The sequence below is a fragment of the Mus musculus genome, chromosome 8 (assembly GCF_000001635.26).
Source record: "Mus musculus strain C57BL/6J chromosome 8, GRCm38.p6 C57BL/6J".
In the NCBI taxonomy this organism is placed as follows: domain Eukaryota; kingdom Metazoa; phylum Chordata; class Mammalia; order Rodentia; family Muridae; genus Mus; species Mus musculus.
Genome location: NC_000074.6, coordinates 111364404 through 111380458, shown reverse-complemented (window position 1 = coordinate 111380458; position 16055 = coordinate 111364404). Strand labels below are relative to the sequence as shown.

Sequence of the window (16055 nt, the reverse complement as noted above, 5' to 3'; positions counted from 1 at the left end):
ACTGCCCACAGGTCAGAGTTTACACATGGATGCCCAGAGGCTGAGAGAGCCAAGAGGCTGTCATATTTACTAGTAGCATGTCTGGTGTCTGCTGCAAAGCACTGTGCACCTTCAGACTGCTGGTGCCTCCGATCAAGGGGTCTGGATACTCGATCTCTCTCCTTCACCTGTTGTTTTTGTCCCATCTGGAGCTTGTTTATGCGATCCATGGGGGCAGGAGAGGCAGCTCAGCATTTAAGAGTCCATACAGCTCTTGCAGGGGACTTGAGTCTCATACGCGGTACCCTACTGGGTAACTCACAATGGCCTGTAACTCAAGTTACTGGGGGATCTGACATCTCTGGTTTCCATGGGCACCTGCAATCATGTACACACACACACTCACACACACACACACACACACACTCACACACACACACACACACACACTCACACACTCACACACACATACACACTCACACACACATACACACACACACACACTCACACACACATACACTCACACACACTCACACACACGTAAAAATAAATCTTAAAAAGAATGGACTCAGCCAGGCGTGGTGGCGCATGCCTTTAATCCCAGCACTCGGGAGGCAGAGGCAGGCGGATTTCTGAGTTCGAGGCCAGCCTGGTCTACAGAGTGAGTTCCAGGATAGGCAACCCTGTCTCGGAAAACCAAAAAAAAAAAAAAAAAAGGACTCCTGGTGTAAAGGAAACAGTCCGTATCTTGATTATGGCATTGCCTACACCCTTAGAACGTGTATCCAGGGAGGGAAGAGCAAGGGCAAAGGTCCTGGGGTAGGAACAGAAGGAGGGGATTTCACGAATGAGGGCAGGTATGGAGGGAGAGGAAGTGAGAAGTAATTGAGGAAACTTTTCAAACAGTAATTGCACACATGAGACTGAAGCTTGCTGTCAGCATGGTAGCCACATCCATAGCTATTAGCACTGGCTAGTTTATGTCAACTTGACACAAGCGTGAGTCATTTGGGGAAAGGATATGCCAACTGAGGAAACGCCTCCCCCCTCCCTTGTAAGATTTACCTGTAATGTGTTTTCTTTAATGTGTGATTGATGTGAGAGGACCCAACTCACGGTGGGCAATGTCACCCCTGGACAGATGGTCTGGGGTTGTATAGAAAAGCAGGCTGAGCAAGCCAGGAAGCAGCATTCCTCCATGGCTTCTACATCAGAACCTGCCCTGACTTCCCCAGTGTAGGGCTGTGATGTGGAACCGGATGTAAGCTGGCACAAACCCTTTTCTCCTCAAGTTGTTTCTGGCCATCGTGTTTTGTCACAGCAATAAAAATCTTAAGACTCTATTTAAAATAAAATGTAAGAGGGTAATTCCTCTTAGCATCTGTTTGGTTAGGTTTCGTTTGGTTTTTAGTCTTCAGACAGGGTCTCGTTATGTAGCCCTGGCTGGATGGGAAGTCACTGGATCAACCTGGCTAACCTCTAACTCACAGATGTCCGCCAGCTTCTGCCTCCCAAGTGCTGGGGTTCATTGCATGCACCATCACACCTGGCTTACTATAGTAAACAAGATGGCTCAGACATGGAACATTTGCATTTACTATAGAAGGTTCTGTTGGACAGTATTGGTCTAGAGCTGCAGCCTCTCTGGGAGGACAGTCCCCAAATCAGAGGAGATTGTGTTCTTGGGTGGGCTTGCACACCAGTCACAAATAGCTGCTTCTTGTCTCCTCTGCCTGACATGTTGCAGTATGTGCTTACCCCAGCCATGTCAGACAGACCATTCGGCAGGACAGCCTTCGCCCAGGCTTCGTCAAGAAATTCATCCCCTTGGGTTAAAACACTGTGTGACCACCAAGTATAAGATGGTGAGTGTAACCATATAAAGTTCCAAGTACACACTCCCCAGGAACCGCCTCCCATCACCAGTTAGAGGGCCCCCTCTGCAGCCTTACCTAACTTCAGCAGTGAGTAGGTCTAGAAGCTGTCAGGTTAAAGGTGAGGCAAAGAGACATAGGCTTATAGGACATAGGACAGCCTGTGTTTCAGATCCAACCAAAGCACCTAAGACAGGGACACCGACCTCTGTAAGCAAAAATATCCTCCACCATAAAAGGAAGGAACTATAGAGCCAAGGAAGGGAAGGAGGAATTGTCTGAATCAATCAGACAAAGCATTTAGGTATAAGGCAGGCCATTGTTGTTGGCTAGGGGCGTTGTTTATTATTGTTGGTTTAAAAAAAACAGTTCAGAGACTATTGTTGTTTCTTACCATGTAGTTTTGCACAGGTATAAATAATGACACGACAAATATTTTCTTAAATAGAAATGAAGAAATGAAGGAATCTTGTTTCTGGGTGGTCATGTACGTGGTTATTTAGAAATCAGCAGTTTTGTCTCTCTTTTAAAAATTAGCCAAGATCTCAGTATGTAGCCCAGTTTATAAAGTGCTTGCCTACCACACAGCCGGGGTTTGATCCCCAACATTGCAGGAATGCGCACACTGGGCCTGGGGGTATATATCTGTAGCCCAGTACTAGGGAGGTAGAGGCAAGGCAATCAGTTCAAGCTTATCCTGTGCTATAGAACAAGTTCAAAGGCCAGCTTATGCTATATGAGCCCCTCTCTGTCTCAACAAAATAAAATAAAATGGCTGACAAGGTGGCTCGGCAGGCAAAGGTAGTCGCCACCAAGCCAAACAACCTGAGTTTGATCCCTGGGACCCACATTGGGGAAGGAGAGAACCAACTCTGAGTTTTCCTCTCTGTCCTCCACACATGTGCCACAGCGTGCACACATGCACGTGTGTGCGTGCACACACGATCATTAAAAGGTATCAACAAATTAAAAATATTAGTCAAACGCAGTATCCAGTATGGAGAGGACAATCCTTACATCTCGGGGCATCACATAATGAATCCAAAGTTTGTTTTGTGTGTGTGTTGGCTCAGTGGGGCGACATAGATTGAGGATGGCTTCCTGGCGTTTTCCTTGTGGTAGTGCATCCTATAGAGATGTCTGAGAAGTCAGGAAATGAAGGCTGGAGAGGCTGTAGTTTGTATGATACCGCAAAGAAACATTTCAAGGCGTTGACTCCCTGAAGTGGCCGATGTTCTCATGTGAACCAAACCTCTGTTCCTTTCTATCCCACTCCTGCAGCAGAGGATGGACTTTGCTCAGAAAGATCCAGAAGCCTCAGAGAACTCCCCTTGTTCAATCTCACCAAGCCTAGGTCATACCTCCAGGAGGGAGAATTGCCAGCACAGACCCCTCTGAACCCCTAAATAAGACATCTCTTGGGCAGATGCAGCTGTCTGCTTGACTACTTTCTTGGGAGTGATTCCCTAATGGAAGTCAGAGGTCAGAGAGAACCCATGCAGGTTCCAACAGTCCGTGGCCAGACTTGGTAGAGAATCAAATGGATAACATGATGTAGCATAGTGGTACATCCTGTAACTGTAACATGATGTAGCATAGTGGTGCGTCCTGTAACTGTAACATGATGTAGCATAGTGGTGCATTCTGTAACTGTAACATGATGTAGCATAGTGGTGCATCCTGTAACTGTAACATGATGTAGCATAGTGGTACATCCTGTAACTGTAGCACTTAAGCTGAGGAAGGATGACAGCTATGAGTTCAAGGCTATCCCAAGCTCCAAAGTTAGCCCTAACTCAAAACCCCTGTCCCCAGAACAGTTCATAGCAGCTGACAAGATCTGGTAGGGGCATTCTGGCAATGTTTTTCATACATAATACTTTTTATTTATCCCTTGAGAATTTCACACATGTATGCAATGTGTTTTTAATGTGTTTTTATCTACCCCCATCTTCTTGCTCCAACATCCCCCCAGTCTTCCCCAACACATCCCCCTCCCAATCCATAAAGTCCTATTGTCCTTTGTCCCCACCCCACCCCACCCCAATATGCCATTGAGTTCAACTTGTGTTGTCAATGTGCACATGTGGGGGTGGGGGAAGACACCCACTGGCACATGGACAACCCATCAGTAGCCACACTCACTTGGTGAGGTTTAAGTGGTAATTTAATGTTATCAAGCTACTGGTCCATTTTTTGACATCCTATATAAACAGGCTTCTGCTTCCAGGGACAAGGTTGCAGGTGATGGCATCAAAGGGACCTCACTTCATGACCAGGAGAAATGCCACATTCATGGTAAATTGAAGTCAAGGGCCTCGGTGCCCAGTCATTGCCCTGTCCTTTCCATGTGTCTTAAGGGGTACAGGTGGTCAGACCACGGCAAAAGCTTCCCATCACGTTCTTCCTGCTTTTCTTCCTTTTTTTAAATAATGTATTTATTTTTGGAGCACTGATTGGTGTTTTGCCTACATGTATGTCAATGTGAGGGAATCAGATCCTCTGGAATTGAGTTAGACGGTTGTGAGCTGTCATGTATTTTCTGGGAATTGAACCCAGGTCCTCTGGAAGAGCAGCCAGTGTCCTTAACTGCTGAGCCATCACTCCAGCTCACTCTATTTTTCTTCTTACTATGGACACTGGGATAGTGACCTGGACCTAACACGGCCGAGACAATACAAACATTCATTATGGCCCTACTTTGGGGATACTGTGACTTGCTGGTGGTCAGATGTGGCCCTCAAGGTCCACAAAACATTAGCCAGAACTGAGCCCTGCAAAACCTGGCTTCTGATTTAGATATAGGGAGACAGAAACAGTTTTTTTTTTTAGAAGTAGAAACTACCAGGCCTTTCTGCCTTCCTTGCTGCTAAAGTTTCCAGCTGTCTAAACAGCCAGCTCCCAGGAGGCTGTTCCTGGGGGCCCCTGAAGGTGGGCTTGTCAACACAAAGCCCTCCTAGCAAAGAACACCCTCTCTATGACTCCAGATGGCCCTCCCACCACCATCATCCTCTCAGGGCCCTGCCTCTCGCACCTATCACTGGACAGTGTGCTACCAGGTGTGTAGAGCCTCCAGGGGCTGGGAGCAGCTGGACATGAGGCCAGGGGCACCAGCTTCATTTCACAGAAAGGGTTTTCAAGCACAAGCCAGGCTGAGGGATAAAAGGACATCTGTCCATCCCTTGGTGCCCAGCCCCAGCTTTCTCAACAACATTCCTTTATGCGGTTCCCCCTCCCTCTGCAGCCCCCGCCCGCCCATCGTACACTGCCTCCTTTCAGATGGCCTGTATGCTGGACTTGTTTGTTTGCACTGCAGCACGCAGGCTTTCTGTTGTTCTTCACTGTTCTCTCCCCCATGAGCCCTCCAGGCACACCCTCTCCAGGGAAGACAGGGACTGGGGACTGGAAGAGTGTGGGAGGGGTGGGATGGGGGAGACAGGGACCCTGGCTGGGGGTTTGGAGACATCCCAGTGAGTCCTTCCCAGATCTGAATCTTGTCGGAGAAGCCCCAGAAGAGGGCATCTGTCTAGCCTTCCCAGAGACTACTCATCTGAGAGATCTTGCACAAGTTACCTGGTCCTCCTGGTCCTCAGTGTCCTCCAACTACCCTGCCAGTCCCTTGGGGAGCCGTATGTTGATACTACTGATATGCTAGCTCTCCATGGAGATGCCATGGCTGTCCCAGGAGCTATGCATTAGGGGAAGAGATGGGAGGTACAAAGAACAAGGTTTGTGTTAAAGAGAGCAGCAGTTTGTTATCACATACACACATACACACACACACACACACACACACACACACACACACACACACACCCAAGCATAGCCTTCCTCTGATACACAATACTTCTAGGTGGAGAAAACTGGGGAGTGACTTCTTGGGCCTTAAAGAAGGGGGGACAGGCCTCTTCTGAGCTAGGAATGGAAACAGTTGAATGTCCCTTCTAAGAGGTATGCATGGGTTACCACCGTGGGCCAGGAAGGAAGGCTGTGACTCAGCTTTCTGACATTTTGGCATAGGATGAGATGTAGACCCTGACTCCATATATCAATGTCGATATCTCCTTCAGTATGTGTTCTATCTCCATTGAATCCCTCTTCCCCATAAACTGGATCCCAAGAGACACCAAATAAGTCTTTAATGACTTCCCACTAGCTTACATGACGAATCACTACAAACTAGGTGTATTAGACAGCAAGGAACATATAACCTCAAAGTTCTGGAGGCCAGAAGACAGAGGCCAAGGTGTCATAAAGTTCTAGTTTCATCTCTGCTGCTGTGATAAGACACTCTGGCCAAAAGCAGCTGAGGGGAGGAAAGGGCTAATTTCATTTTACAGGTTGCAATCTACTATTGAGGGAAGTCAGAGCAGGAGCTCAAATAGGAATGTGAAGCAGAACCCATGGAGAAATGCTGCTTGCTGGTTTGCTTGCTTATATTTAGTTAACTGTTTTTATACATCCCAAGATTACCTACCTAGGGAATGATACCGCCCACTATGGCTGGGTCCTCCTATACTAATTAACAATTAACAGTCCTACAAAGACATGCCCACAGGCCATTGTGATTTAGGCAATTCTCAATCCAGGCTTTTCTCTCAGATGACTCTAGGCTACAGCGAGTTAACAATTAAAGGTATGGCAGAGGCAGAAGGATTTCTGAGTTCAAGGCCAGCTTGGTCTACAGAGTGAGTTTCAGGACAGCCAGGGCTATACAGAGAAACCCTGTCTTGAAAACAAACAAACAAAACATTTAAAGGTATCCACAACTCGTAGGTTCCTTCTGAGGGCTATGAGAAGCTGTGGTCCAGGCAGCACCCCAGCTTCTGGTAGACCTCTATTAGGATGATTTTCCCCCCTGGCTTTCTTGATGCATCTTCCTTGTCTGTGCCTTCATCTTCGTAGTACTCATCTACATCAAAGTTTCCCCGCTATATAAGAATATGTTACATCAGAACATATCCTAATCCCCTCATCTGTATTTCCAAATAAGGTCCAGTTCTGAAGTGCTGGGGGTTGGAAGGATTACGAATATGGAAGGGTGTACTGTCCTGTGAAGTGACACTCTGAAGGTGACATTCTTGGTGTGAGGACTGTGGCTTCTTCCCAGAGAAAAAGGAAGGGAGGAGCCCAATATAAAGGAGCATCCACCAACATGCCAAGCCCCTACCTTCTGCCTCCTCTTGACGCTGATCCTTGTCATCTTGCATGAGGAGGAGGAGAGGAGGCCTGGGCTCTCCCTTCATGTACCTTAAGACCCGAGTTCCTCAAGAGCCAGTGTATTTATTACCCAACCCACCCATGGCCTTGGTACAGGGTTCCCTGAATACCTGTTTCCTGTGGGTACAGCCCAGCCTCCCCATCTAGATTCTTTGTTCTGGGAATTTGGGAAAGAACAAACTCCCTGTTCATGGCTGTCCCTGCCCCTCCTTCTCAATGAGTGAGGCACCCACACTTAGCAGCTCACCAGGAGTTTTCCAACAGTCACACTGAGGACTGTATTTATATTCATGCATGTCAGTTTGAACCACAGAATTTGTTAAAAATGCACATCCCCGGGCTGGGGTTGGAAGTCAGTAGAACGTTTCCCAAGCATCCACAAGAAGTGAGGGAGAGAAAAAAAATTTTTTTAGAAATTTCATATAAAAATCTCGTTTTCTGGATCTTCTTAGAAAGCATTAAGTTTGATGAAATAGGCCCTCATCTCCCATGGCCTGGATCTATGTCAGAGCTGCCCCTTCATCACAGACATTCTCTACAGTCTGCCCATCCCCACCATTCTCCCGGAGCCCGAGATCACGTGACGTCGAGCATTGATTAGTATCTCCTGATTGCTTTACATTGAACCTCGATTAGTATTCCCTTACTGCTGGCCTGCCTGCCTTCTGTGCCAATGCTTGTAGCAAAAGGTTTCTCATATTTTTATCTGAAAGTGATGCTTAATCTTCTTTATCAACTTGATGGGATTTTGAATCACTATGGAAACACACCTCTGGCGGGGAAGGTGTTCCCAGCAAGGTTTAACTAATCAGAGAACACCTACCCTGAATGTGGGAGTCACTGAATACAAAGGGGAAAGAAAGTTAAAGAAAAGCATCCATCTCTCTCTGCTCCCTGACTATGCATCCGTGTAAGCAGCTCCCTCCCACTTCTGCCACCATGGCCTTTCTCCCGTGAGATACTGCGTCCTCAAGCCAGGGGCCAAAGTAAGCCTGGCTTTTGTCTGCTGTCTTAGTAAGCAATGAGGAAAATAACTTGTGCACTGTGCCGTTCTTGGTGGCTCTAGTCTGAGGGGGAAATTCATGCAAGCACGTCTCAGTTTATGGAAGCAAAGACTACTCCTGCTCAGACATGGTCTATGAACAGAAGGGGTCTGAGCCACAAGCCACACCCTGACTACTCTTCTTGATACTGTCACCTATCCAGCCTCTGAAGATAGAAGCAAGGAGTTGAGGTGCCATTATCACAAGGAACTGACTTCCTGCTCCAAGAGGAAATGAGGAGGTTATATGGGGGCAGTGGAACTTGAACTCTGGGGATAGGCTGTCCCCAAGAAATAAATGTATTGATGGAGCTATCTGGAAACCTCGGGGGCTACCAGGGAACACCTGGCAGATATTCTGTGGTTTTGGGTCTAATGGGCCTGAGCTTGGTGTGGGAGAGTTGTCTGGGGAGGAAGGCCAAGGGGTATAAGCAAAACTGTTGCCACAAGACAGGAACAAGTGACACCTTGCAACCAGCCAGTGATTGACATTGAGTTGGGAGAAGCTGGGGCAGGTACTGCTCTCTGCATGCTTCTCTCCCAAATGGCCTCAGACTGTGGCTGGAAGGATTTAAGGAGGTCAAAATGCCCACCTCACTCTCCACAGGGTCCAGTGACTCTTAGCTGGGAAAGTGCCAGCCTATGTCACCTCCTCGGCAAATTGCATTGGCAATTCCTTGTAGCCGCCTTTCTCTTTCCAAGGAAAAGCAGCCTCTGGAAGGCACTGGAGCAGTCTTCCCCTGCCACCCTGCCCATATAGAAACCCGCCTCGTATCTTTGCACCTAAACAGGCTGCAATACACGACTGCCAATACACGACTGAATCCTCTCATTCACTAAGTATTTGAGTGCCATCCCAGGGCCCATGCCTCAGGATAGGTAAGGCCAGCAGGCCCCCACCTCAAGGAGCTCAACAGGCAAAGGAAGGAAGGAAGGAAGGAAGGAAGGAAGGAAGGAAGGAAGGAAGGAAGGAAGGAAGGAAGGAAAGGAGGGAGGGAGGGAAGGAAGGAGGGAGGAAGGAAGGAAGGGGAGGAAAGAGGAGAGGAGAGGAGAGGAGAGGAGAGGAGAGGAGAGGAGAGGAGAGGAGAGGAGAGGAGAGGAGAGGAGAGGAGAGGAGAGGAGAGGAGAGGAGAGGAGATAAGCTTGCAGCCCTGAGCACCTTTGTATTTTCCCACAGTAAAGAATTTGGGAGGAACCCAGACACACAGGACTGTCTGGTGCCCCTCACATGGATCCTACGAGAATGTGCTTGCTTGTCAGGTATTGTGCTAATGCCTGTGATTTCGGCAACCAGGAGGCTAAGGCAGAGAGATGGTGAATTCAAGTCCTGCCTGAACTTCATAGCAAGATCCTGTCTCAGTTACCTTTCCCCTAAATAAGAAAGCTGTCACTAGACATAAGTGGGAAGGGGCATCCGCTGTCAAGTCACACTCGTTAGCTCTTGTGTTAATCCTTCTTGGGAAAGCCAATGTAAGTGTGACTACAGAATTACTCACCGTCCTCCCCAATGCTAAAAGTGGTCCGACCTGAAGACATCAACCAGAACAGTCTTCTTAGCTTTGGGATTCTCCGTTGGTTTATAAAGTTCCCTTGGCTTCCTTCCAGGAAGAGAGTCTTAAATGCATTGTGGAAGTTTCCAAAAAAAAAAAAAGTTTAGAGATTTTTAGAGTTAGAGCTGTACCCTATTTCCCTGGGGTGACCTTTGCACACTTCTGATTCATGGATAGTGCTTGCTTGTGGAATGCAGGGGTGAGCCCAACCTGAATACAAAATAAATACTGCCTGGAAAACAGGATCCAGACCTATGTGTGTGTTGTGTGTGACAGCCGCTGCCGGTGAGTCTCAGTTCCTGGAACACCCACCCTCCCCCAGGAGTGGGGCCAGGAAAACCTCACTTGGAGGGTCTTCTATCTACATATAGGAAGGGTTTTCTAGACCCTCTGGGGTCTCACAGCTAGTCTTAAGAAAATCAATGATAAAAGACACATTGGGAGGTTGGGGGGCGGGGGGCATGTCCAACCCAGAATGTTCCTGCTATAGGTGATGTCAGTGTGTGGCTGGTTCCAGCTCTCCTTGAAGTCACTTTCCATCGGATGCCTGTTAAGTCTTGTGATACTACCTCGGGCCTCTGACAGAGAAGGGTGCTGTCCCATTTGGCCTCCCAGGGAGTACTTCGTTTATGTGGTCACTCCAGGAATTGTTGAAAGCGTACCACTCAGGACACTTCCGCCTGATGGCCTCCAGGCCTCGAGCTTTGATTAGGCTGGGGCAGCAGAAGAGGGGGGAAAAGGGCAGGAAGAGCTCATGCCTACACCATCTCCATGTGTCTCTTCTCATCCTTCATGGATGTCAGCTCTCACTCGGGGTCGGTCCACGACTCAAAAGAACTCTCTGGAAAGAACCACTGGCCACTTCATACTGGCATGCGAGCCGCTGAGTCACACTTCCCTGTAAGAACATGTTCTGTTTCCTGGGTCTTAGGAGGAACAGGGCCCCAGAGCAGCTGTCCCTTCGCTTCTCGCAATTAAGAGAGAGTACGTTCTGAACTGAACAAAAGCCTTAATGGGTTTGTTTCCATTTGTAGCTGTCATTTCAGTGAAACTGAACTTTCAATAATTTTTCAAGTAGAGCCTTAGAATTGGTTCAAAGTGTGATAAATATTTTTGTAAAGATGTATTTGTTTGTTTGCTTGTTTATTTTATGTATATGAGTACACGATAGCTATACAGATGGTTGTGAGCCATCATGTGGTTGCTGGGAATTTGAATGCAGGACCTCTGCTCGCTCCGGTCGGCCCCACTCGCTCCAGTTTGCCTGCTTGCCGGCCTAAAGATTTACTTATTACTATATCTAAGCACACTGTAGCTGTCTTCAGACGCACCAGAAGAGGGCGTCAGATCTCGTTACGGGTGGTTGTGAGCCACCATGTGGTTGCTGGGACTTGAACTCAGGACCTTCAGAAGAGCAGTCAGTGCTCTTAACCACAGAGCCATCTCCCCAGCCCCGTTAAATACTTTTAAAATATTTTGTTTCCACTATTAATATAAAGTTGCCAACTGCCCTTCTCTAGAAGATGCCTTTTGCGCTGTAAACCTGTATTTCCTACGTATTTGGTATTGAATCTTCTCTTGTTTGTGCAGTGGTACTGATAGTTACCTTTAAAAAGCACTTTTATTGGGGGGGGGGGGATGCTGGTCTTCAATACATGTGGGAATCCTAAAGAAGTAGGCTCTAATGCCAGTGAAGGAATGGACTTGCTAGAGAGAGAGAGAGAGAGAGAGAGAGAGAGAGAGAGAGAGAGAAAGTTTCCTTCTTCCATGACTTTATATAGGCTGTCTGCAGAAGGTGTGGCCCAGGTTATAAAGGTTTATCTTCCACTTTAAAAGCTCTGGATCCCAGGTGTATCTTCCTACAGAGATTGGGATTAGAAGTGGGTCTTCCTCCTTCAGATGAGTTTTTCACTCTTCCCTTCTGTTTACAGTTTTACTCTGGTGATTTATTGTCTCCCGCTATCCCCAACAGTGCCAGGGAGTGGCTCCTGGGCTCCACCTTGGCTCCTTCAACCCAGATAACCTTCCTCTTGGGCACCATGGCAGTACCAGGTGCCATGACAAACCTGTCATGGAGTGGCCACCACTGCACACACTGCTGTGACCTACCAAGGGAGCCGTGGGAGACCAGGAGGGCAAATGATTTAATTAAGAGAGAGAGAGAAAAAAAAAACCTCACAGTTGTGCCAGGTCATTTTGGCTTTTAGTGAATTCCAGATGTAGTCAAGTTGGCAACCATGGATAGCCATCACAGGAGTAAGCAGAAGGAAAGTCATCTAGGAAAGAGGGGGCTTGATAATAGCACAGTGGCCAAAGCCCTCAGGAGTATTTTGAAACTAAAACATAACTGTAAGGCCATGTATGGTGGCTCACACCTGTAATCCTAGTGCTAATGTAGGCACCAATAGATTTTGGTTAGCCTGGGCTACCAAGTAAGTTCCAGGCCAGCCTGAGCTAGAATGAGACTCTGAAAGGAAAAACAAAAACAACCAACCAGAAAGGAACAAGAAAGATAGTTGAATTGCTAACAGACCAGAAAAAAGAAGCTTGCCCAGAATCTTAGTGAGTGTCCATGTATAATGTGCTATAAAGTCTCCCTTCCTGGTCCTCAAGAGAGTGTAAGATGCTTTGTTTAAAAAGAAAACCACAAAGGGCTGGAGAGATGGCTCAGTGGTTAAGAGTGCACACAAGTCTTGGCAGAAGCCGTGGGTTTGGTTCCCAGCTCACAACCGCCTGTGACTCCAGGTCCAGGGGATCTGACACCCTCATCTGCCCTTGTGTGCACATACCCACACACATAATTAAAAATGAAACAACCTTACTAAGATGGTAGTAGAGCATGCCTTTAATCCCGGCACTCAGGAGGCAGTGACAGGTAGATCTCTGTGAGTTCGGGGCCTACCTAGTCTACATAGTAAGTTCCAGGACAGCCAGAATTACATAGAGAAACCTTGTCTCAATAATCAAACCAAACCAACCAAACAAACAAAAAACAAAATAATAATAATAATAATAATAATAATAATAATGGTTCAGCTTTGGAAGCTGTGTATACATATCTATTATCCCAGCTTAGAAGAGGCTGAGATAGGAGGGTGGTAGTTTTAAGACCAGCCTGGGATATAAAACAAGTCTCTGTCTCAATTAAAAATACACACACACACACACACACACACACACATACACAGAGATATTTTAAGAAGCAGGTATTACGCTGAGAACCCAAAGATGCAAAACTACAGAAACGTCGTGTCGTATCTGGGTTTTCCCCAGAAAATGCCAGCATGGTCACCATCACCATCAAGCTGTCTTAGGAAAGAAAAATGTCAGCACAGTAGCAAACCCCAGTGCCGCTGAGCCTGGTGGTGCACACCTGTGATCCCAGTTCTGGGGAGGCTGACGCAGAGGATGAGTTTGCGATCCACTGGGCTGCGTAGTGAGTTTAAGGATCATCTGGGCTATATACTCTGTCTCGGGGAGAAGAAAAAAGACACCCCAGCTGCCTGCTCAGACCTCCTGAGCTTCTTGCTGGCTTCCCAGAGCCGCTAGGCTTGTGTTTGTTTGGGAGCACGGGGGCTCAGGGAGGTCCCGCTGGCAAGGTCTGTCCCTGCCCTTGCTACAGGGAAGCCTGTGTTTTACTTCCTAGCGAATCTGAGTTCTCCGGCCTCACCCCACGTGATAGTCGGAGCTAGCTGAAGCTGTGCGGATTTTCCCCAGCACATTCCATTTCCTTCTGGCTCTGCCTCTTTGCTAGTTTAACTTAACCTTGAGCCCAGTTGGGCACACCTCAGCTAGTTCTGTCCCACACGTGACCCCGGACTAACTGGGATAGCTGGAGGACCTGGCTCCCAGCTGCCTGCCTTTCCTGAGATCACATGGACCAGCCTGTGACCCACACAATCCACTGAGCAACCAAGCAGGAAGGGAGGGAAGGAGGGACATCCTCAGGTGTGGCACAATGAGCCCCACCAGGTGCCCTCAGTACCTCTCTGGGACTTGGTTTGCCTGGCACCTGCCAGCTCTCTCACCCCTCGGCTCTCTCACTTCCTTATAGTCGACTTGCTCTCTCAGATCTTTCTGCGTCTTTCAATTTTGTTTTGTAAGGGAGAAGCACAAAGAATAATGACACCCACGCCAGTGTCTCTGATCGCAAAAGTTCTTGATGTCCTTGATTTCCACCCACCCAGTCCCACCCATGGTTTTTTTCCCCCCATTCCCAGCTCTTTGACTGGAGGCGCTCGGGGGCTCTATTCTCTCCCTCCCTCTCCCCCCACCCCCATGAGTGATTTTGTGTCTTCTCTTTTCAGGATCCCACAGAGAATGGTGCTGTAGCCTCTGCAGAGACTCAGAAGACAGACCCTGCTCTTGAGCCACAGTTCAAAGTGGTGGACTGGGACAAGGTAGCTGGCACAGGACACTGGGGATGACTGGGGTTGCAGGGGGTGGGGATAGAAGCCGTGGTGTGTGCGCGCCCAGGGAAGATGAAAAAGAGACACTGGTGCTCTCGATGCCCAAGTGTGACCTGGGGCAGCAAACCAAGCTGCAGATGTCGGGGCTGGGGTGGGGTGGGGTTGCTGGTGAGAAGCTGGGGTAAATGGTACATGAGATCTCTGCAAGAAACTCACCCTAAATAACCTGGGATAAGACAGGTCTCCCATCAGGAACCCTAAAGCTAGAAAGGGGGCAGTAACAGGGTCGACATACCCACCCTGACCAGTGTACATGACAAATCTGCTCCTGGCACCTATGATCACTCAGGAGAGTCCCTTGTGGATAAAGAATCCTGGTACTTGCAAATGTTATGTGGCAGATAGGGCCACAGAAAGCGAAGGTATATGCAGAGTCTTAAATGTTGTTTGTAGACCAGAGACCATGCAGATCCTAGCTGCTGTGAGGTGAGGTCTGGAAAAGGAGGGGAGGTGGGGCGGGGGGCTCCCTACAGAAAGTACAGAAAAGCGGCAAGGCTCCAAGGGACTTGGATGAGAACTAAGCTCAGATGTTAGAAATAACATCCCTCCATCTGAGATCACTGCACTACCCCAATGTTGTCATCTCTTGGAATAGATATGAGTGCACGAATGCTTCCAAGGGCCTGGCCTATGTGCTCTCTGCCCACAGCAGACACCAGAGGCACGGAAACACATAGGACAGTTATCCCTCCCTCCTCGACCCAGTCATGACAACAGGAGGGGGTGCGGGTAGCGTTCTGGGGAATACAAGCGATCAGAGAAGGGACATGGGACATGGGTCTCAAAGGCACTTCTGACAGCTGGTTGTTTGCCGGGCCCCTTTGACCGGGACCCTCAAGTCTGTGACCCCACGGCTTAGAGATCCCCTGTCTGTAAGAGCTCTCATGACAAAAAAGGTGGTGCTTCTAGCCTAAGAAGCTGAGAGATTATTCCATGCCCCTATCCCCTGCGAGAGCCATGGGACCAAGAAGAAAATAAACCACCAAGAGGAAGGGCTTGCCCAAGTCACATGGAAGACCTTTCATGTTTCCAGAAAGAACCCTCTTCTGGCTCCCATTCCTGGAGGGGCCATAATTACTCTCATCGCTAGCACAGGGCTTGGGCAATGGCCAAGGCAGAGACTAGAGGAGAGGGGCGCTTAGCATACATGGCCTTCTCTAGTGACATGGGGGCTTTAGGATTGCTCTGCAGATGGCTGGAACAAATGAGGAGCCACGGACACTGACAGCAAGAGACAGAACTTTGTCCTGGAACAGAAGGGCCTTTAATGAGGACAAGGGTTTGGGACAAGACCTGGAAGGAGCTGGCCTGTCCTCATTCAGGGCTGTGAGTAGCCGGAGGAAGGTACTATAGGCACAAGTGAGATTAGCTTAGGGAGAACACTGTAAGAGAGCTCACTGGGGCTACATCAGTGTGGCAGCCTATGCAATATCTCACACACAAATTGCTGTGGCTTACAAGTTGGGAACAGGACACACACACACACTTTACCCCCTGCTCTGGAGAGGTCCCCCCCCACCATGGTTTTTCTGAGCTCTGGTTCAAGGCTGACCCTCAGTCACCATTATATGAGGCAAGGGGAAGATCTAGTTTACCAGGGCTTTATTCCACCATTACTTGCAAAATGAGGAAGAAGGAAAACTATACAGAGAGGAAAAGGGTGACATTCCCTAGCCCACTCCCAGCCTAGCACCTGGCAAACCAGACAGCTGGGTCTTACTCAGCCCCCCCCCACCTCTTTCTCAACTGAGAGAAAGGGACTAAGAATGACCTATAAGAAGGGTCCATACTACTCTGGAAGGAACAACCTTCCACGTGAGTCCTCTTACTGCTTTCCCCACCCCAGCCCATGCACCCTGGCAAAGCCATCTGAGTGCCATGCTTCCTAGGTGGAGTAAATGAGTTCTCTGGCCTCCCCTCT

The 16055-nt window shown here is 48.4% G+C and overlaps 1 protein-coding gene across 1 annotated transcript in view; it reads left to right on the top strand.

Annotated features, from left to right (window-relative positions):
• The window catches only part of Fa2h (fatty acid 2-hydroxylase), a 48684-nt gene that overhangs the window by 13363 nt on the left and 19266 nt on the right, over positions 1–16055 (top strand). Inside the window, exon 2 of the mRNA NM_178086.3 lies at positions 13973–14065. Within this exon, the coding sequence (NP_835187.2) occupies positions 13973–14065 (93 nt within the window). The remainder of the gene's footprint in view (positions 1–13972; positions 14066–16055) is intronic.